At 38.9% G+C, this 23,588-nt stretch overlaps 2 protein-coding genes across 3 annotated transcripts; both read left to right on the forward strand.

The window, feature by feature from the left end:
• The first annotated feature begins 1,878 nt into the window (after positions 1 to 1,878).
• Positions 1,879 to 7,380, forward strand: LOC109625111 (high choriolytic enzyme 1-like). Its single transcript, XM_069515718.1, has 10 exons — positions 1,879 to 2,066; positions 2,901 to 2,931; positions 3,016 to 3,081; positions 3,362 to 3,514; positions 4,011 to 4,128; positions 4,276 to 4,454; positions 4,680 to 4,761; positions 5,977 to 6,101; positions 6,199 to 6,247; positions 7,141 to 7,380. The coding sequence occupies exons 1-10, from the start codon at positions 2,004 to 2,006 to the stop codon at positions 7,163 to 7,165; spliced, it is 891 nt and encodes a 296-aa protein (XP_069371819.1). The 5' UTR covers positions 1,879 to 2,003; the 3' UTR covers positions 7,166 to 7,380.
• An 11,170-nt stretch (positions 7,381 to 18,550) lies between these two features.
• Positions 18,551 to 23,466, forward strand: LOC109625112 (high choriolytic enzyme 1-like). Of its 2 annotated transcripts, XM_069514936.1 has the most exons (8): positions 18,551 to 18,625; positions 19,162 to 19,219; positions 19,600 to 19,755; positions 20,600 to 20,720; positions 21,409 to 21,587; positions 22,318 to 22,399; positions 22,552 to 22,676; positions 23,341 to 23,466. In XM_069514936.1, coding segments are annotated over exons 1-8 (783 nt in total). In that variant the 5' UTR covers positions 18,551 to 18,565; the 3' UTR covers positions 23,343 to 23,466. The 2 variants fall into 2 exon arrangements, with proteins under 2 accessions (XP_069371037.1, XP_019935768.2); XM_020080209.2 differs by lacking the exon at positions 18,551 to 18,625 and having other exon boundaries at positions 19,084 to 19,219.
• Positions 23,467 to 23,588: the final 122 nt, after the last annotated feature.

A 23,588-nucleotide genomic window follows, 5' to 3' on the forward strand; every position in this document is an offset into this window, starting at 1 on the left:
GTGTCAAAAGCATTTCTCACTTTTCCCGATGAGCACATTATAGTTGTATGGTGAAAAGTAGGGAAATGAGGAGTGAGTGGGTGATTTCAGACACAGCTTGAATCTTTCATGGAAACCTTTGCCTGTGTTTGGACTGCTCTTTTGTGTACCGATCTTGTTTTTTCAAATAAAGGACTCTGCCTTTTGAACTTTTGTTCTCTGAGTCTTGCAATTGAGTCATGTTTTGTTGAGTAAACAAGCTTCTTCATATGGTATGTTTGGAATGTTAATTATACATAAACATACATATGCATCATACATAATCATAATAATATACCATCCCTCTCTTTGTATTAACCTTATCTTTTAGCCTTCACCAACTGAAACCATAACCACTCATTATGTCCCAGGTGGTGTTGTCATCCACCTGTCCTAAAAATAAATAACTAAATAATTGAAAAAAGAAAAGCAAACAACAGAAAAACCAACAAAAATCTCAAAGTTGGAATTAGTAAAAAAGTATTTGTCTGTAGTGCTTATCATATTATATATAATACAATACTTAATACTTAGGAGACTTCAAATTTCTTTGTAATGGTTATCGTCTTTTTCATGTTTAAATAATAACATTTCTTTTATCTCGTGTAGAAGTGTGGAATGGTATTTGAACTGATTTGCAACAAGTCTTAAAATATTGATTTGAAATGTCCATGTGCAAAACAATGAACTCCCATATTGCCTATGATTGGTATGTGAATGATCTGTGGTAGAAAAAATGCTGCTGTAGAACCACTGTATGATTGTGTGTGTGAACGGGTGAATGTGACCATATATCCAAATCCAAGCTGACATTGAGTGAGTGAATGTGATTCAGTAGTGTAATGTAAAGTGCAAAATAATTGCAGACCATTTACCATTAACTGATCATAATAATGGTAAATGGTAAATGGTTGTATTTATATAGCGCTTTTCTAGTCTTGAAGACCACTCAAAGCGCTTTACACTACAGTTTTCCATTCACCCATTCACACACACATTCATACAGTGCTTCTATAGCTAGCACTTTTTTTTTGATGTTCTATTGGGCAGTTTTGGGGTTCAGTATCTTGCCCAAGGACACTTTGGCATGCAGATGGGAAGACTGGGGATCGAGCTTCCGACCTTCTGGTTGGAGGACGACCGCTCTACCCCCTCAGCCACAGCCACCCCATAATGCTTGTTAAATTTCATCACTTCCTTGTTAAATCAATATAATTTCTATTTAAATGTATTTTAGACTGAACATGTAACAAATATCATTTCTGATGGATTCTGTAACTGTTAGCTCAATTGATACATTTTTTAACAAACATCTCTTCTTATTTGCTCTGCTGCGTAAATGAGCATCACCTTGAACACACTGTGTCTTCTGGTGCATTTTTGAGTTATTATGTAAAGTTTCTGGACTCTTTTCTGCAGCAATATTTTTATTGTAAGGCTTATGAGTGGTAGCAGGCAGGAGATACAGGTAGACAGGCAGATTCATCCATTTATAGTCAAATTTGATATTATTGTGTCAGGATTACAAATTTCTTTAAACATCTGTTAATTTACTGTCACATACTACACACCCTCAATATTTGACAGTGGTTGTGCACTTAAATGATTGTTGTAAATCAGTCATGTTTTTGTGATTCCATTTTATTTTCGTTTTTGTTTTCCACATCTGACTTTGATAACTTTAATCACTCAGAAATATTTTTAAAAAAGGGAGGTAAAAAGCATTTAGCTCTTTTATTTTCACATCAGTGAATTCTAAAAATGTAGTCTGCTCACATGGAGAAACAGCAGAAGATAACGTCCACGTCTTACACAAACCAAAGTCTGTTTTAAGTAATAACTGCCACTTCCAGTTGAGCTACATTTGTCAATATGTCTGTTGAGCAGTTTACCATTTTAGGATGAGAGTTGACTGGTCTTCCCACCTATATATGTTCGAAAACTCCTTCCAATGAGCAGTCTGCAGCTGCTGTCTACAACCAGCCATGATACTCCAGACTGCTGTTCTCAGTGTGTTCCTCTGCTCTGTCTGCAGCTTCACTATACAGGTAAGCATAAATACATTTGTCCATTTGAATATGGACAAATCAAGAGTTTTATCTTTTCATCAAAATTTGAAAAATAATGTGCAATCCTTGTGTTGAATTATTTACTGTGCCAAATTCAGGTTTTGTTAAAGGTTGTAAAATTTTGTGACATCTAGCAGTGAAGTGTCAGCTGAATACCCTTAACCTCACATTACCTTCCAACCATGTAAGATAACCTGTGGTAGACTTCAATCATAATAAACTCCAAAGGTGTTTAGTTTGTCTAGGCTGGGCTACTGTAAAAAAACATGTCGGTCGCCGCAGAGAGGAGTATTTTAATATAAATTTACTATTCTAGGGTAAAGAAAACTAATCAATTTACATGATTACACACTAGTGAAAACATCACTAGAATTATTTTATATTCCATTTCTGCCAATAGATCCATTTCACCTAAATTATACACACTGGAGCTAAATATATCCTATATATAGATCTATATATATATATATATATTATGTTAATACTGATGTAGTGTTCAGATAATAAGCTGACTTATCTTCTTAGCTGTAAGGAAATTGCAATTTTGTCTTTTATTTTACACTTACACAGAGTTTATTACAATCTATTCTGATGCCAGAGTGTAAACAATAGCAAGGAGAAAAACATTTACACCATGCCTGGTTTTCCTTGCACATTATGGATACAGGAACTGCACTTCCCATATGATTTTAAAGTTAGATTTCTGTGGAACTTAACTGTCTCTCTGAACTTATTTCTGATAATATCACATTGGTTCCTCCTTCACTGAACCATATATAACACATTCTATTTTTACACTATGTCTTATTATAGGCTTCACTTGAAAAGACAGAGGAATACTCTGGTAAGACTTGGCTACTTTTTATTACTAAAGTACTAGTTTTGCGTAATGCAACTGATGCACAAACAAACTGTTTCTTTTCCACAGGCAACACCATTGCAGATGATGAATTCAGCGTTTCCACACTGTTAGAGAAGGCCAATGCTAATCTTGGTAAGTTCATGTCCACTGAATGTCAACCAGCATACTGTTATGTACTGTATGTATGTTGAGAACCAGACAAAAAAAATCAAACCATAAAATGTTTTACTAAATATTCATTAAGATGTTGCATAATGTTGGCATTACACTCTGACATATACAGTAGAGATACTTTCAAATATAACCCTCTGTGTGGAGGTTGTTTCAGGCCCAGATATCCCTTAACACATCAGTGATGTCAAGACAATGAAATATAGAACACAAAAAAGATCATCCTTTTGTGGTTTTGCAGGAAAGAACATGGATGAGCCTCTGGTGATATTTGGAGACATAGCAGTGCCAACAGGTCTACAAAATGCTGATCCCTGCACAACCCGTGGCTGCCTGTGGCCTAAATCCTCTGATGGCAATGTTTATGTACCATACCGACTCTCAAATGCATACTGTAAGTTTCAGCAAACATGAAGGACTTTTCTTTTTCTGTAGCAGTGAATATAACTAATATTAAAGGATCACTTAATAATAGCAGTACTATAAAGGTGGTGGTAGCAGTAAATATTTGACTTGTAGCAGTCGCTGTAGCAGCTATATTGCAAAAGTAGTAGTTGTAATGCTAGTGATGGCAATGCTAATATTATTACTGGTAGTAATAGTTGTAGTAGGCTAGTATTAGTTGCAATAGCATTATTAACAGTAATAGAAATAGCAGCTTCACTAGTGGTAGCAGCAAGAGTGCTGTTGCAAGGCAGCAGAAGCAGCGGCAGAAATAGTAGCAATGGTAGCAGTGGTATAGTACTACAGTAGTTTAGTAGTAGTATTATTAGTACTATATATTCTAGCAGTAATGGTATTTTACTGCTAAACATATTATATTTAATATGATAATAGAATGAATGCAAGTCACTAAACTGATGAGAAGGTTTTTCTTTTTTACTCTTAAGCCCAAAGAGAGAGAAATACCATTATTGGTGGTCTGCGGTCATTTGCTGCATCCACCTGCATCCGCTTCACCCCCTTGCAGAGGCAGAGGGACTTTGTGGACATCCAGTCTCTGTCAGGGTATGGACCACACAGTGCACATACCACATAAGCATACATGAATGCACTTTCCTATTAACACCAAGAGCTGACAGGTGTCTTAGGTCAAAGGACACAGTGTGGGATATTCTCAAAAGGGACTTTTTTATTTGCACTGTTCACTCTCAGGTGTTATTCGTATGTCGGGCGTCGTGGTAATAGGCAGCCAGTGTCTTTGAGTCGCAACGGCTGTGTCTTCCATTCAATTGTCCAACATGAGCTGCTCCATGCCCTGGGCTTCAACCATGAGCAGACCCGTTCCGACAGGGATGAGCATGTTCGCATCCAGTTGCAGAATGTCATTCCAGGTGGGTCATGTTCATCAACTATTTGAAATTGTTTTTCATTATGAACAGTACAAGGCATACAATATATAAATACAACTATCATACTCCACATGATTTCAGCAGGTAAATGTATGTGTGAAATACCTGTAGAATGAACAAGCATGGACAGAAATGATGATCCCTAATTTCCTGCAGATTTAAGTTACAGGTCTGACAAACTGTATTGTCCTGTGTGATCCCCTGCAGGAATGGAGTCTAATTTCAGGAAGATCAACACAAGGAACCTTGGTACTCCCTATGACTACAACTCTGTCATGCACTATGGAAGGTAACATCTTAGTTGTCCCTCTGAACCTACCAAAAAAATATATAATACAATGCAATTATGAAATCATGTGATATATACAGTATATAGCACAACTAAACATGATATAGTCTCTTAAGAAAGCATACACATGGCCACATGTACACAGGACACCACTGTCTTTCTGTCCCTACTGGCCAATATCAGATCAAAGTCCAAAGAGATGAAATTCACAGTTCTCCTCCTCTGTCTTTGCAAAAAATGTGTTCTCTATGTATTCTCAAACTCACTTGAGGCTAATATAGGCTAATAAAATGTTATCTCCAAAGATTTTTAACTACAATGTCCCCGGCAAGGAAAGTAAGTGAATGACATAAAGAGGTTTTCTAGTCTTTGTGACCACCCAAAGCACTTTTACAGTTCAGTTTTGCTATTCACCCACTAACACATTTTAATACAGTGCATCTATGTGAATCACTGTCTCTGTCACACATAACTCATACACTGCTGGCACAGCCATCAGGGGCAATTTGGGGTTTGCCTAAAGACACTGGCATGTGAAATGGGGAAGATGGTGATATAACCTTCGGTTTAGTGGACAACACACTCTCACCCAGTTGCACTGTAAATACAACAAAGGCTACAATCAATATAATCTAATTCATAACATTCATTATCTCAGGGCACATAGTAGTTCATAGTAAGGTTGAGACGTTATATATGAATACTGTCTTAAAACAGATAACAAATAAAAGTGAACCTAGAATTTAACCATAACTTTTGTCTAGAATTACCTCAAAATATTGTTTTTATCTTTACATTGACATATTTTTAAGCCTGTATTTACTAATTGGCCACATGTTTACAACAAACTGTAAAAACATATGATATATTATCACCATATAAAGTTGTGAAATAATTGATGGAGTACTTAACACATCCAGTAGATATCACATAGGCATTTTAATGTTCAATGTTTAATTCATGCTCCCCTTATAACTCTACAACAACAAAATAAAGCTATTAAATGCTTCACTATATTCATCAGCTGCTCTCTGACTGTGTGATTGCTGTCGGCAAACACTTGTGAATTTAACTATTTTTTATCAGGAGTTAAGACAATAACAGAGGTAAAAGGAGAGTGACCACTGATATTTTAATTATCAAGTGGACAAATAAACAATTGGGATGTATGGTGAACTGATAAAAACCTCTCGTGACTGTGGTTTTGCACCATAGGTTTGCTTTCTCCAGGAACAGGCAGGCAACCATCCTTCCAATCCCTGACAATAATGTAGCCATTGGCAGGGCCAACCAGATGAGTGCCAATGACATCCTTCGAGTGAACCGCCTTTATCAATGCAGTATGTAACACTTTTACACATTTAACTGACTACCCCACTTTTTCATACTCTCTCCCTACTGTACTGAATAAATGAACATACTTGAAATTCACTGCAGATTCAACTGCCTCTGGACCTGCTGTGCTGCGAGCCCATTTGAAATCAAAGTAAGTGGGTTCAGAGAAAGATGTTTTAGATGAAGGTTTCCACCTCTTTATTCTACAGATACAGATCAAGCTACAAACAGGACGCACAGGAAGTAAATGACATCAACTTTTGATATGCTGCATATGCAAATCCAATACAGCTGAAATAATTGCTGACTTATGCTTCTGAAGTACTAAAAGAACAGAAAAAAACACAACATTCATTCATACTGGCCGTGTGGTGTCCTGCAAGTGTCCGCAAGCCCTGACATTCATATATGGGTGGAAACTATGTAATTTGCACCATGTTTAAGCCTAAAAGTCCAAACTCAGACACTTCACCCACCCCTTCATTGGCATAGTGGTGAGTAGATAATGAGTGAATTTTCATATTTTGGTGAACTATCCCATTAAGTTATTAATTAAAGCATTACATTATTTCTTTGATTAGTATGAATTGTTAACCAATCCCCTATGATGAAATGCTCTTAAATGTATAAAACAAAAAGAGAGAAACCTGCAAAGCATCAGTGGCTCAAGATATTGAACCAGGGTTGTTGTGGTTGTGTGATATGTTTCTTAACCACTCTCAGAACAAAATTATGATTATTTTCTTGCATTAAGACAAATCACTTGTTACATATAACATGAGAGCCTTAAAAATCTAACTGTATCCACACTCCTATTCGCATTTGCTGGTGTCAGCGTTCGCTGTCTATCACAGTCTCAACCACTGCAGTGAGTATAGCCAACAATTTGTATGCTAGTGTCCGTGTGTGTAAATTTTTAGTGACCTCTTCAGGACTGTTTCCAGCATAAACCTTGTCAGGGCTATTAGTCCTCTGTGTATGTGTCGGTGTTTGTGTGTGTGTGTGTACTTAAGTATATTTATAAAAATGTCTTTTTTCCAACAGGAAACCAAGAGGAAAGGAAGACTGATGCAGCTTTTAACACAAGCCAACAGTGAAGTTTGTGCTTGATGAACATGCTTTGGGTCAGAATGTGATTTTTTTATAGCTTTTGTGCTGTCCCAATACAAAATGAAAAGTAGCAGCTGTCCAGTGGTATCAATATATTTACCCTTGCATGAAAAGGTGCTAGCCAGATTGCTTGAATGCTAAAAATGATTAAAGAAGCATATTCACAAATCTTAACCACTTCGGTCTGTTTCTGTGTGCCACTGCATGTTCACCTGGAAAGATAAAAGTGATGTTCTAGTATTTGACTGAACAGAAAAAAGATAAACATTTATCTTGAAGTGGAAGTTTAAAGAGTAAACTATTGCGGATCAGCTATATTTACATTTTCTGTTATTCTCACATTTTTGTCCTTCATGAACAGGGCCAAGTGTAGCTGTTTGGTAAACAGGCACAGGTGATTAAACATGGCACGGTCATTGATAAGCCTTTTTCTGGCCTTGCTGGATGCCAGATTCAGCAAACAAAGTATGTCCACATAGACAAACACACCTGTTAGAATAAGTCACTTTTTTTGTCTGCTTTTATTGAAACACATCACACACATCACATTTAATACTGAAACCATAACATTGCACAAAGTTGGGCCAAACTTTGGGAATGTTACATGTGTATTGTTTGACCTTGATACTTTATAACTTGCATATAGCATATGACACACTAAAGGAAATGAGGATATTAGTCACATTGTCATGTGACAATAACATCGTTTGTCAAGGATTTTCATTCCAGGATGATTTCAGACACTAGGTTTTTTTTGGAAAAAAACTTGAGGTATTCTATAAGACACAGTGTGGTTTAATTTATTAACAGAATTCATTTGAGGGAACATGGAGTAAACACTGTAAACACACTGCTGTAGGTGGTGGCATTTAACCTATCTTTATTTTATGATAAATAAATAATCTTTACCACATAATCTTTACCACATACCACAACTTTTCAAAATTCAAATGAATGCTTCAAAAGGGAGTATTTAAATCGAATAAGTCATAAAATCATCAGATTTAAAATATAATTAAATTAAAACAAACTTAAATTAAAGAGAAATTCAGGGAAGCTATCCAAAAGCTTATTTGAGTCAGCTGACTTAATTTCCTCCGCCAGATTGTTAAAGAGCCTTGGGACCCGGAGCAAATAAAGTTGATCTGATAATATATGTTTTGATACAAAACATATATTGGAGATAGGTTCATAGTTTTGCTTTTTATCAGACTTTCTTTTGTATAGTTACATGGATACTGAATGCTGCTTCTCCATGTTTTGTTTTGACCTGTTCCAGACAACCTGAGGGGGAACCAATGTAACGATTCTCAGAAACGGAGTGATATAATTCACTTTCTTGGTGGTAGTGAGAACTCAAGCAGCAGCATTTTGAATTAGTTGCAGCTTTCTGATCTGAACACAACATTATAATAGTCAAGCAACATGATGACATTCTGCAGTGCTGAAAAAGCTATACAACTGCATGCATTGTGTTAAAAGCAGAATGCATTACTTTAAGTCTGCGCTGTGCACAACCACTTAAAGTCAAAGGTACTGAATCTGTTCTCATGAATATTGTAAATATTGTTATTTTGTTGACATGGGAAGAGGATGTCACACTTTGTTAAGCCCTATGAGACAAATTGTGATTTGTGAATATGGACCATGGGATTGATTGATTTAGAATGAGGGAGGGATCTAGTCCTGTTTTTTTAACAGTGCTTATAAAGGATACAAGTGCACATTGAGAGAGAAGGAACAGTATTGAGAGGTGGTGATCCACAAATAATAACAATAATTTGTGATACAGGCAAGTTTAGTAATTCCACAGTGGATATTTTTCCACCCAGACTAAATACAAGGTCCAATGTATGTCCACAGTACTGTGTTAATCCACACACATTTTGCTTAAAAGATTTAGTAATGTCTAAGGAGTTTGCAGGATAGATATTTTTGATTTATCACTGAGAACAATCCTGTCATGACTTTAAACAAGAGTATATAAAAAAAAATTATGGGCTTCTAATTACAAGGTGCCAGAAGGTTTCTGAGTGACAGTAAATATGGTTGAATGGGGACTGCCACATTAACAACGGAGAACTTTAAAGGATCAAAATTGGTCTCAAGGTGATCTGGTCTAATTCACCCAATGGAATTTCTGCTTAAAACCCACTTAAGAAGATTCTGACATTCACTGATGTTCTCTTATCTTGGATTTGTTCTTATTTAAGAACATAATCTATGCACTCTGAAGAGCACTCTTATGCACACTTGACAACTATTATATTTGTGTAAAAAAATCTCTTATTGTTTTATGTACTTTCTATAGTTGTGTGATAAGATATATTTTATCTGAAAAAAAAGACTTACAGTGCATATCATATTTTTTTTAAACACATGGAAATGTTGAGGAGAGAACAGAATATTTGGTCTATACTGCAAAAGATAACACTTTAAAAACTTTATTTAATAATTTTCTCATGAACATATTTAAGAGAAAAATGTATGTGTCACACTGCTACAAATTTTAGCCTAATTTTCCATCCATGTGTAGCCTATTAATTCAGCAAAACAAGTGTATTACTGTTCTGAGAGATAGCTCAGAAGATGCAACAGCACCACACAGTGCATCTCCTGAGCCAACACCACGATTTACCTGCAGTGCTGTATTTGCAGTGATGAGCTGCTCCAGCTCAGATAACTCTGTGCACTTTCCTTTTCACTTTCCTTCTCCCCCACTCTTCTGTGTTCGACAATATTTATTTTGCCAACCCTCAAACCCCTCGAGAGCTGCGCTACAATGACATACACGCCCATACACACCAATAATTCCAGCCTCTCATCCAGCCTGTTTCCTTTTTTTTTCTGGTCTTTGTCTTTTGGCATCAACTTTGATGCCAAACCATGACATGCACCTGTCAATTTAGAATGCTTCTGATTCACAAACATTCGCAAGGTGTGTCATGAATCCAGCCAGGATTTTGCGCACACACTTATTTTGTGCAGAGAGTAAGAATATTTCTGCACACATATTAGTGAATGAGGCCCAATATCTCTTAAAAGTCTACACCCATCTTTTGACTGTATCCTTGGCTACAGCACGTTTCTTGTATTGGTCAGATCCATTAGCATTGATCTTAATTGCAAACACTCATCTACCCCCACTGCTTTCTTATCCTCAGGCAGGTTAATTTGTGTCATTCCTCTGAGTTAGATGAGTTTACAGCTTTCCTGTATGGTTGAGGGGCATTTCACATAAATCTTCTCACCCTGTCAGCGGATCGCCAAAGGTGTGAGGCGAGTGGCAGACTGGGATCTGCCTGAGCCTGATGAGGGAGTCCAGGAAGCCTGCTTTGATTTCATCAGTTGGTTTATGTACAGTAAGCAGTTGCTTAAATCTGAGAACAGTGGTATGGTCTAACTGTTGATATTGAAAAACTGTATTGATACTGTTATTAAGAATCGTGATGTAGAGCTTTGTGTTGATGATATACGTGAAATAGAATCATCTGCTCGACATGTAACAAAACAGACAACCGATTACACGGGTGATATAATGGCTTGGTACCGATTGTAATCAATCTGCCTGGAAGTGGAGTTCCAAGCCTGTCAATAAGTGTTCCAGTGCTAGTCAGTAGTTTATCCATGGACAGGCCACTAATTGGTTTTAATGTGTTACAACAACTTGTTGAGAGACAGCCAGACCAGTTAGTACCCGCCCTGATCACATTGCTACACAATGCCATCTGTATTTCTCTTGAGGAAGCGGAAGCGATTGTGAATTTCATTCAGACACCAAAACAACATGTGAGGCAAGGACAATTAAGAACAGGTGAGAAAGACTTGGTCCTCCCTGCTGAACGGGTTACCTGGGTCAAGTGCAAAGTTCCACCAGCCATGGACCTGTCTGATCAGCTGTTTGAGGTAGAGGAGAATAGTCAGACCCTAGAGCCACTGGAAATAGGTACTGGCTTGTTGGAGGTTCAAAACCCTGCAATGCCTTATGTTACAATTGCTGTGGGGAATAGTACTAAACATGACGTCACTCTGCCAAGGAAGACAGCGCTGGGTACCTTACAGCACATCGAGCGGCTGGTTGATGCCGAAATGCCTGACAAATCCACATATGCATTCACTGTCAATGAAAAAAACGTAGAATCTCCTGTAACAGCTACAACTCTCTGGCACCCTCCAGTGCACCTTGGCCACTTGAAGGAGGAACAGCAACAGGTGTTCAGGACAATGTTGTACGAGGAGTCCAAGGCCTTTACGAAGGATGAAAGTGACATTTGATGTATCCCAAGCCTGCATATGGTGATTGACTTGGAGGATGATATCCCAGTGCAGAGTGCCTACACTTCCACTTCCCCAAACAGCTGCCAAAGGAGGTTAAAGAGTATGTTCAAGACCTTATTGTGAAGGGATGGATTGTGAAATCTAAGTCCTCTTATGCCGCCCCCATTGTGTGTGCGGAAGAAAGATGGTAACCTACGCCTCTGCATCGATTATCGCAGAGCCCTTGCAGGGGGGGTGCCCCACACACGTGGATGGAATGAATCAATCAATCAATCAATAAATGACACTGCTAGCATAACATAGACAAGTTTTTGGCAGGGGCCGCGGGGCTCCCACGTAAACGCAAAGCAGAGGATGAAGCATCGCCCAAATGTGCAAAGCAAGTTCCTTCCAAGGCAAAGACAAGAAAATATGACGACACATATCTTGTCTTAAAGTGCTAGCTTGTGACAGCTTGAAGCCGAACAAGCTAAGACGCCACTTGGAGACAAAATATCCAGAGCACAAAGACAAGCCAGTAAACTGACGTGCTCAACAGTCTCTCTTTACTAAAGCTGCATCCATGCCGGCAAATGCTCAACTTGCCTCATATAAAGTTGCTTACCGAGTAGCACAGTGTAAAAAGCCGCACACAATAGCGGAGGAATTAATACTTCCCTGTGCCACGGACATGGTTTCAACTATGCTTGATGACACTGCGGCCAGCAAACTAAGGGCTATTCCTCTGTCCAACAACACCATTGGCAGGCGCATTTATGACATGTCAAAGGACATAGAGGAGCAGCTTAATGACAAGGTGCGTGATAGCCGCTTTTCTCTTCAGATGGATCAAGTCACTGACAGTAACAAAGACTGTTTATTGATTACTTACGTCAGATTCATAGATGGAGATGACATGAGGGAGGAATTGCTTTTTTGCAAACAAGTTACCGACAGAGCCACAGCAGAAGAACTGTTTAAAATCACTGACTCTTACTTGAAAGACACCAACCTGAAATGGGATGACTGTGTGGGGATCTGCACAGACGGGGCGCAGGCTATAGCTGGAAGCCTGGGAAACGGGCAGGGCTGCAAGCGCTCATCAAGCTCGTGTCCCCCAATGTGCTGTGGACGCACTGCATGATACACCGTGAAGCACTGAGATCTAAACAGCTGAGTCCCGAGCTTAATGATGTAATGACCGACGTCATTGCCACCGTCAACTACATCAAAACACGACCTGGATTCATTTGAGAACCTAAAATCATTCATTGAAGAAAACAAACTGCAGAACACAGTGATCCCATGCATGAAAGCACACATCTCTGCCCTTCAGAAACATTTCCAGAAAAATTTCCTGATGCAGGATCCCAAAGAATATGATTGGACCTGTGACCCCTTCAGTGCAACACCACCTGCCGACTTCAGCACATCAGAGGAGGAACAGTTCATTGATGTCACCTCTGATTCAACAATGATGCTGCAGTTTCAGTCAAAGACACTGGCAGCATTTTGGATTGGAGTGGAGAAAGATTACCCACTGCTAAATAAGAGAGCCCTGGCCATACTTCTTCCTTTTGCCACATCCTACCTATGTGAGATAGGTTTTTCTGCTGTGGCCCCAATCAAGACAAAATACAAATCAAAGCTGGACATTGAAAATGAACTCAGAGTGGCAATCTCAAAACTGCAATCCAGATTTGTGAAGATCTGCAGCATGAAGCAGGCCCACACCAGTCAGGTGTTATTTTTGCACAACAAAACTTTAGGTTTTAGTTTTTTCCTCTCAGGGAGTTGGTCATGTTTTAAAACCCATTTTTGCAGAGAGGTAATTTTTGAAAAATGCATTGATAGCGATGTTGAATATTAAAAAAAGTGGCTCAAGAGGGGCCCAGCAGAGAAAGTTTGGGAACCACTGGATTATCGTTTGTTAAATAAGAAAACTGTACCAGACACCCGCTGCCCCTTGTGTATTTTTCCACCTGGGCTACAACAGGCACATGAAAACCTAGATCAGAAGACTGATACCTGTGACTCTGATGATGACTCAGATGGAGGACATTGGTTGAGAGTACCAATAGGCTGGGTTGAGACAAAAGCCTGTGATACTACTAAAAAAAGAGACAACCAACAAAGGACCCTTCCAGAACCCGAAACATGGTTCACTCCTGAGAGAATACTCACTCCTTCACGAAAACCTGAGCAGAGTTCAGCATGAGACTCTACAGGGAGAGTCAACTGAGGAGACCTCATGCAGTGCTTAAATTTTTGACTGGAGAACAAGAGAAGGGACAGGTGCAAAAGCAACCCCAGCATGAGCCCATGTTGTTGAGGGAGACTCCAGATTTGGGACAACCGAGACAGCTAAGGGATGGACTTGTCACTCCAGATGAAACTGAACTGCACGTACCTCCATCTGATGATGAGCCAGAGTTGCCTATACATGGAAGTCTGGAGGAGCAAATGTTGGATCCTCAGTCTGACCTGCCTGTCCCACTCAGAAGATCCACCAGACAAAGGCGACCAGGCCAGAGGTTAACTTACTCATCCTTGACCATGAAGCATACCAATCATACCCCACAGTAAACAGTCTTGATACTTACCTCACTCAAAAACACCCCTCTTATACAGTATATCTACCCAACTATCCTTATCCAATACACTATCATTAGGAAAGGGTTAGCAGAGCAGGCGCTTAGTCCACAGGATAAAAAATTGTAGGATGTGAGATTTAGTTTTATAAAAGTTTTATATGTTGGTAACATTTTCAGTTTGCAAATTGGACATGTATGTTTGGATCGGTGGCACCCCTAAAATAGGGTTACCACAATTGTGGTAATTAAACATTAATGTGATTATTTTTGGAAATAATTGTGTGTCGATATTTTGCACACAATGCAGTCAATGGATGGGGGCAGAAGTTTTGTCCACTCTCAGGTTCCTTGGGGGTGGGGTCTTGTACTGCAGCGCGCATTTTCCCTGTCCTCAGAAGCAATCTGGGAGAAAAAGGGGAACAAGGTGTCCTCATTGCTCTGCATTTACCTGCTTTTTACAGGTTTCATACAGTGGTTGTCAGCCTTGTAACACTGGCCCTGAATATGTCCTGGACTCACATCACTCTTCTGCTCGGTCTTGCTAGCAATATTTTGCACCTCAAAACCATTGTCATCAAGTGTCAGTCTCTGTCTTTTTTGGCTCTTATATCAGACTCCGTGTTCCCAGTTTGTATAAATTGAGCGCACACTTCACAATGTAGGGCAGGTTTGTCTGTTTTACCTGATTTCTATACCATCAACAACTCTGACATCAAAAACTGAATGTTATCATGATCTCATGCCAAGTCTGCATATCATAACACACCATTCATTGGTCATCACATTTTCATTTACTGTGTTTAAGTAGTATAGTGTGTTTATACCTTTGCTTAGTTACAGGACGTCTTTGCCTTGTTTGCAGATCACACTCACTCCACAGGCAGTAGCTGCTTTCTCACAGAAGATGTCAAGCAGGCATGAGAGGATGTACACCTCTTCAGCGTCATTGTGGCTTTGTCCTCTGCTGTTGATTAAGCAAACCTTTGGCATCTCCACTATTGGCTCCGTGATTCAATCAGCCAACTCCCCGCAGTCTGGAACTTGAAATTGAACTTCCTTAATTTGCAATATTCATGATGATATGCAAAGTTGCTGCTCAACTCTTCAGAAACTTTTGTGCATCATCTTATTGTCATTTGTGTCCTCTTAGATCACATCTGAAGCTATAACTGCACTCTCAGGCCCAGAGTCACTTGACCCTGCCAAAGGGCATCTTGTGGGTGGCTGCACTTGCACCTTCATGACGTTTTCAGCGGATGCTGTTTAAATTTTTTCTGGCCACTGTCCAATGCTTCTCACATCACCAGCAACACATTTTCTAAATCTAAAAACTGGATAAGCTCAGCATGTGCCTCAGCATTTTTCTCTTCAACATCTGCCAATTCTTCTTCCTTCGACGCTGTGAACCATAGAATTACTTGCAAAGCTTTCAATGTTCAACTTCTCCCCTAATGTTATTAAATGGATGCAGTATTTGTCTCTCATAGGGCGTAACAGGATGTGACATCCTCTGCCCTTAACCCCCAACAAGAGTAAGGAAAAACTACTAGAAAAAAACTTTTAACATGGGAACAAGAACAAAGAAACCTCAGAGAGAGAGAGAAATGTTAGGGATCTCTCTCCCAGGACAGACAGAAGTGCAATAGATACCAAGTGCAACATCAGAAAAATAAGAGTAATTACAGCATTGGTTACAGTAAATAGTTTGTAGCATGATGGAAGGTAAATTAATTGAGGAGTTATTGCCAGTAATGGTCGAGTATCTGAGGAGACATATTGTATATCGAGCAGTCTTGTTGTAGTCATACCTTGATCATGTTCCACCACTACAATCAGATGCCAGCACAATACAGGATCCGCGATTACCATCAAGATCAGCCACCATTATGAACATGACCTCTGATTTGCGATCCACCATCATAATCCATGATGTGGCCGCAGTCGTGGCCCTGGATCTGCGAGCAATAAGGCACAGGGACTCCGGGGAAGAAGTCAAGTCAGTATCATGTATTGATGAGACAATAATTTATTTGATGTGATAAAGAGGGGGAAGAAAAAAGAGAAGCTCCGTGTGTCATGCGTCCCTTGACATTCTAGACCTATAGCAGCATAACTAAGAGAAGGTTGAAGACAAGCCTTGACCAGCTTTAACTACAAGCTTTATCATAAAGGAAGGTGTTAAACCTACTCCTAAATGTAGAGAGGGTGTCTGCCTCCCGAACGGAAACTGGGAGATGATTCCACAGGAGAGGAGCTTGATGGCTCCTACTCTACTTTTAGAGACTTTAGGGACAACATGGAAACCTGAATTCTGGGAGCGCAGTGCTCTAGTAGGGTGATATGGTACTATGCGCTGTATGGTCTGGCGCTGACATTCAAATGTATGCAGATGACACTGTCATTTATCTGCATGCAGTAACCAAACAACAAGCGGCATGTAAGCTTACAACAGATAATCCTACACCCAATGTTTATATCGCAGGGGAAGTGTTGGCTGTTTTATCTGATCATAAATATCTTGGGATAACACTTAGTACTAATCAAAAATCAGATTAAGATGGTCATAAATGTCATGAAGTTCAATTTGTCAACTTTGCGCCATATTAGAAGTCTTTTTACCAAGGTGGCAACACTTTAGTTCAATGCTATGATTAAACATGATACACTAAAACTGTACAGTCAATATACAGTCAGGCCATTAAGAAACTTGACAGGAAGCCAGATAGACACCACTATTTTCATTGCTTAAGAAAACATAATTTACTGAGCTGGGACAATATCATAGATGTGTCTTGTGTATAAGGTTCTTCACCAATTATCTCCTCCCCATCTCCTGCCTCTTATCAAGCAGAAAACCACTAATGATATACTAGGTCAGTGGTAAGAGGGGATTGAATAATACCAATGAGGAGGACTAACTTTCACAGTTAGCAGCTCACACTCATAAAATCTACCAACATCCATCAGAGACTGTTGTACATTTCGTTCATTAAAATTCTATTTAAAATCATGGTTGAAAGAAAATCAAGTGTGTGACCATACTCTGTAGATGTAAGTAGCCTGAGCGTGCTTTTTTGTTTTATGTGTTATATCTTATTGTCCTGTTTTCAAACATTTTGTGTTCTTAAGTATGTAAGTCTTAAATTGTTATTTGTCCTATGTAGATGTTTTCACACCTACAGTTGAAAATTAGCCAAGATGGCTAAACTGGCTCAGTTACAAAATGTTTATCAATGTACATTGTCCCTGTAATTTTACACCTAATAAATAAATTCAATAAATTCATACAGTGCATGTATTATACAGTACACTTTATCTATGAGGGGCAATTCTGTATCTTGCCCAAGGAAATTTCGGCATGCAGATGGAGAGAACTGGGATTGAACCATCTGGTTAGAAGACCTCAGCCACAGCTGCCCATATCACAAATCACAGTTTGTCTGATAGGGCTTAGCAATGTGTGTCCTTGTTACATTTTCTGTGGGTTTATGTGTTTTGCTAATCTATTAAAACATTTTTAAATATAACTTTTTTAATGTATTTTTTAAAGACTGATTCCATATTTTAAAGTAAACATATTTAAATTAATATATTCATTAAAGAAAAAAGACACACTACATTGCTTTTGTAATTTATTAGATTTATTATTTCAGTATTCTGAGGAAAGCTTTCATTAAAAGAGGTGTGCAGCAGTAGTGAGATGCTTTCTGACACCTTCAAACACATGTAAACACATGAAATGGAATTTATAAATAGTAAGTAAATTTGTATTTTTACTTTACTTTATTTGTTTCCTGTTCCAATGATAATGAATCCAACTCCCCCACCACTCTATTCTTTCTTTGGGGTACAACTGGACCAATTTAAGATACAATACAACATGTGTGTACACCCCCGTTTACATATTTTGTTAATTTTCAATTTTTTGTACACAGGGGATGACTCTTCTGACAACAGTTTTCCTTCAACTCTGACCCAGACTGTCACCCATAAAGAAAATATTTTTACAGTTTACTTTGAAGGAACTTGACATTATACCCAGCCAAAACCTTCATGTTGAACAGATCTCAACACCAACATCAGAGATAGACATTTTTTACAGATTTAGAACTACTACGTACTGAGTACTGAATACTGAGAAAGGCCATACTATGTTCACACTGCTCGCACACCAGATGCAGTGTTTCACACAGGTTACAAGGACACAGACATTTCCATTTTCAGTGATAAAGGGGTGCTGTTGTGTTTGCACATTTTGTTTACTTGTTCTACCTGAACAGTATAAAAACTGTCACTTTGTGACAGTAGGACACTGATTGTTCAGGTTCTCAGGTAAGACTCACACACCTTCCATACCACCACACATTATATTACAATAAGAGTAATAGAACCAGGATTAATGGATTGTTTGTTTTACTTTTCTGTTGTAGATTTATGAATTATACTTTGTCTTTCTGTACCATCTTCACCTCCTTTTTCTTTGTGGTTATCATAGGTCTGTTGCAAGCATGTTGGTTTTCTCTTGGTCTCTTTTGGCCTTGCTGCTTGTGTCCTCCTCCTCGGCTGAGGTAGAAAACATCACAAACCACCTCATCTAACCAACATATCACATTTGTCAGAAACAAAATCAGTATCAACACAGGCAAAAAGGCCTGAAATTATTGTGAAATTGCCCATATGAAACAAAATGTATTTATTTATTTCACGGTTATTGTTATTATTATTTTTCTAACATTAAGTTCAATTTATAACAGATTAATATAATGCGTACATATATTTATGCTAACAACTGCTTCACATTTCCATGTGTCAGGATTGTATTTTCATTAATTGACACCAAAGCAATTCAAAGATGTTTCGGCCACTTTAGCGGCAGATAAAGATAAAACAAAGTTTCATGAAATCATACAGAGGAGAGCCTATGTTAAATTCTTCTTTTGTGAATGTGCTTCTTCAACATTTTGCTTTTTCATGTCTTTCTGGGCAAGCACAGGATGGTAAGTCACTCATATTTCATTCAGCCTATATATTTAGAATTATTATGCGTACAGTTCATACAATATCACATACAATGTGTTGTGCAGAGGTTGCTACCATGGAGGAGGACACATCCAGGGAACTGTCTGTTGGTGAACTGCTGGAGAGAGCTAACAGAGACCGCAGTGAGAACATATTTCCCTAAACTTAACTTGTGATTCTGTTCAGTCCCATGGTCAGCACTTCACCATGCCATAGTCACAATATTGAAGACAAACACATAAAGAAATGCTATCATCATATTTCATAGTGTGCTTAAAATTGTATACAGAACATAATGAAAGTTGGTCATCTGCACAACAACCTAACTGCGTTTCATGAAATAATTCATTAATTTCATATAAGATCCACAAACAGGCAGAGACACAATTGACCTGTAAAAGCTTAATGGCCATTCAGTCTGACAAAATAAAACAAAAATAAAACAACAAAGGAACCAAATGATTACATATGTTATTCTGTATGTATGTCAAACTCACCTCCAAAACCTGTGTTGGTTTTGCAGCCCCTGACTTTGATGAGCCCACCCTGATCGGAGGAGACATTGCTATCAAGTCTGAGGCTGACAGAAACGCTGACCCCTGCACCTCTAGGGGCTGCCTTTGGGAAAAGTGGAGTGATGGGAAGGTCTACATCCCATACTACATTGCCAATCACTTCTGTAAGCCTCAATAGTTTTAATATTTTTATATACATTTTACTCACTTATTTGAGTGAGTAAAATGTATCTTTAGCATTTACTCCAACTGTCTACAACATCAAAACCACTGACAGCTAAAGTGAATAACTTTGATTGTCTCATTACAACGCCATTTGTCAGGTGGTGGGACGTATTTGGCAGCAAACAAACAGTCAGTTCTTGAGGTTAATTTGATAGAAGCAGGAAAAATAGGCAAACAAAACAATCATCTCTGATAAGGGCCATAACATGATTGTTTGACGACTGGGTCAGAGGTTCTAGAGCATCTCCAGAACAGCAGGTCCTGTGTGTCCAAGGAAGGATGTCAGTGGATCAGTGACAGGGTCACTGGCGCCCAAGGTTAATTTATAAACCATAGAGCAATGGATGGGCTGGTCTGATGAATCATGTTGTCTGGTGGTTGGCTGGGGAATGGTGCAGGATGTAACTGGTGAAAAGATAACAGCAGGTGCACCATGGAAAGAGGTTTAGTCAGCAGAGGCAGTGTGGTGCTCAGGGTAAGACTCTACCTTTTGAAACACTGTTGAAACAAACAAATTCAACATTTTTATGGTGGATTAATGAAAGTGATCGCCTCCCATATTGCAAATGTTCCACTAAATCAAGCCCCCTTCAGACACTATTTTGCAGAGGCTCCATCACTGCATCAAGGGTTTACTGCCAACCAAGCTGATTGTACAAACCAGAGGTGATGATGGGTGTAACCAGACCATTCTCCAGTACTGATGCAATGCTGTGGAAAGGGGGTCTGGCTATGCAAGATAGCTACACTGTTACAGATCCTCTCAACCTGCCATCCCACCAGCCTCCCGTGAGAAGGCCATCATCACTCGTGGACTGGAGTCCTTTTCTTCAGTTTCCTGCATCCGTTTCAGACCCTACCAGAACGGTGATCATGAATGGCTGAGCATTGAGTCCAGGAATGGGTAAGGCTCTGGCTCGGGCTTCACTACATAACTCCAAGGTTGAAAGGCATAATGAGGGGAAAAAATCGATTTTACCAGGTTGTTTCCTGTTAATTGCTTAAAACTTTTTTCTTATAACTGGCGCTTCTATTCCTGTAAGGGCTGTCAAATGTTCAGTGACTCATTCTGCTCTCAGGGTCCTATATATTCTATGAGTTACTGTCCAGCACACAAGGACCTTCGCTATCTATTTAATTCATAGATGCAGGCAAAGGTGGTTTTAAGTCCTTGACAACTGCTTGTCATCATGACTTTCCATGTTGACCTTCTAGTTACTGCCAACTCTGTTGTGTGGGTGTGGCACATATTCAGCGCCACTGTAAATGCCAATTAATATCCACAACATTTCCTGCCATTGCTTTGTGTTTTTAGCAGCCACACGTAAATGTAAGGAATCAATGAGTTTTTGTATTTGCTTCAACAATTCACATCCTTAAAAAATGTGTGATATAACATCTGTCTTGAAGTTTCTGTGTTTCATCGTAGTCCTCCCTTTGACTAACTTTTAATTACAAACATAAATTACAGAAAGTTCAGGCTTTTAGGTTTAATTGACCTGGGACCAACAATAGATACTTACTGATGTTTGCTGCATCTGTAGAACAAAAGGAGATTTTTTTTCATATTTTTTCCGATTATGTTTCCACAGCTGCTACTCATACGTAGGTCGTCAGGGTGGTGCTCAGACTGTGTCCCTGAGTCGTCAGGGTTGTCTGTACCACAGCACAGTCCAGCATGAGCTGCTCCACGCCCTCGGCTTCAACCATGAACAGACTCGCTCTGACAGAGACAGCTACATTAGGGTGTACTGGGAAAACATCATTGATGGTAAGACATTTTAACTATAAAGTAGGCTATAACTTGTATGGAGGCAGAGCTGTTCTAGAGACAGACATACAGGAGCATTGTTTGAGCTAAACTTGACTGATTGGTGGAAACATTCTGAAAACAAATTTGTTATGTGAATGTTGAACAGTAAAACATTCAAACATATGTCTACTGACTTTGTCAAATACTGGCACCTACACTACCTAAATTGCAACTTCCTTGTCATGACATAGACATAGACATAGAAACTGGGGTGTGTTATGCAGATAGTGGCTGATATAGCATTATGCCTGTAGCCTACAGCAGAGATAAGGAGCAGACATGGAGGTCTGTTCACCACACTTGAATCTATTTCAACACTAAAGGATTCTATTTGCACTTTTAGTCTTCAGCCCCACCCAACCCTGAATCAACTATCATTAATTGAGGACATTTTTCAGACTTCACACAGCTCCCTCTCAGCACACCTGGAGTGATGTTTAATAGAAAAAGTGCTGCACTTTGATGTATAAATGAGTGAATGGCAGAAATGTATTGTACAGCATTTTGACTGATCGTCAAGACTGAAAATGTGCTATATAAATACAAACCATTTACCATTAAACTGCAATTTTTTAGCCACTTTGAGTTTACAGTATGATTAACACATGGCAAAACCGCTGATTCTCTATTGTGCTCCTCAAAATCACTGTACTTGTGTGATTTGACATATTTTCTATTATCCCTGCAGGCATGGCGTACAACTTTGATAAGATTAACACTCTTAACCAGGGAACCTCTTATGACTACAACTCTGTCATGCAATATGAGAGGTATGAATAATTTCATTTTGTGTCATGAACTTTATTTGGTCTATCTATCTCTTTCATTTTATGCACCTAAAATAATTAAAATCGTCAGACTTATCAGCGATTGTTCTTAACAGAGTAAGTTAACTTGCATCGTGGTGTCTATGATTCTCCAGGTACGCCTTCTCCAAGAACAACCGTCCCACTATGGTTCCAATTCCCAACAGCAATGTATCCCTTGGCCAGGCCACCCAGATGAGCAAGAATGACATTGACAGACTGAACAGGCTGTATAAGTGTTGTAAGTGTTCTGTGGTTTAGCTGGATGACAGACAAATGTAAAAATGAGACCCGAGAGACAGCGTCACAGTAATGCCACAAGAAAGTTTGTGACTGTTGGAATCACTCCTCCTCCCTTACTATATCACATTGATCCACAGTCCGCATTTGGTGCAGAAACAGTTTATTAATTTAGGCATATCTATCACAAGGCTTAAGCAGTCTGGATTTCATGAAAATCAAGTGGGAATCTTCTAAAGGCACAGTCCTTTTGGCATAGAAGTTAGTTTATATTACACTGTACTGTATACTGTACCTTGGTAGACAAGACAGAAATGCATCTTTGTGTTTAAAGGGGACACAGAAAGAGGTAAGATTGTACTGAAAGAACAAAAACTTTACTAGTGAATTTCTTGATTCTTTCAACTCAGGCTGTTGAGGCTCTACTTTAGCATGAAAGCCTATCCCCCATTACTTCAACCGAAAATAAAAAGAAGGGATCGCTACAGCCAGTATATCAGCAATGATTACAGGATAGGCTTGAGTATTTTAAGACAGACTTAGTCAAATGAACCTTTCCTTTAATGTTGAAGTCAACAAAACTAGAATATTAAGCACACAAACATGTATCAGTCCCACTTTTGCACATCCCTTCGTTCACCTAATAACATGCATTTCTTCTGCAGAAACTGCAAGTGACCTTTGACCTGCTGCCTGGATGACATCACAGCAGATGAAGGCAATGAGGACGTTGGGCAGATGGATGTTTGAGTGGTCCTGAAACAATAAACTTGCATACTTCAGATCATAAATGTTGTTGGACTGATTTGGTTAAGAATTCAAACACTAAAGATTCTTGGGATGTGAAGGCAGTTAGCCTGGCTCTGACAACAATTACGAAATGTGCTAAAGGTCACAGATTTCAGTTTCATCT

This window comes from Paralichthys olivaceus, chromosome 1 (assembly GCF_024713975.1).
Source record: "Paralichthys olivaceus isolate ysfri-2021 chromosome 1, ASM2471397v2, whole genome shotgun sequence".
Lineage (NCBI taxonomy): Eukaryota > Metazoa > Chordata > Actinopteri > Pleuronectiformes > Paralichthyidae > Paralichthys > Paralichthys olivaceus.

Coding starts and splice junctions, on each gene's coding strand:
- LOC109625111 (XM_069515718.1), top strand. CDS start 2,004: ATGATACTCCAGACTGCTGTTCTCAGTGTGTTCCTCTGCTCTGTCTGC. Junction 2,067..2,900: donor TCTGCAGCTTCACTATACAG/GTAAGCATAAAT, acceptor GTCTTATTATAG/GCTTCACTTGAAAAGACAGA. Junction 6,248..7,140: donor CGAGCCCATTTGAAATCAAA/GTAAGTGGGTTC, acceptor TTTTTCCAACAG/GAAACCAAGAGGAAAGGAAG.
- LOC109625112 (XM_020080209.2), top strand. CDS start 19,099: ATGCGTACAGTTCATACAATATCACATACAATGTGTTGTGCAGAGGTT. Junction 19,220..19,599: donor GAGAGCTAACAGAGACCGCA/GTGAGAACATAT, acceptor TTGGTTTTGCAG/CCCCTGACTTTGATGAGCCC. Junction 19,756..20,599: donor CTACATTGCCAATCACTTCT/GTAAGCCTCAAT, acceptor CCATCCCACCAG/CCTCCCGTGAGAAGGCCATC.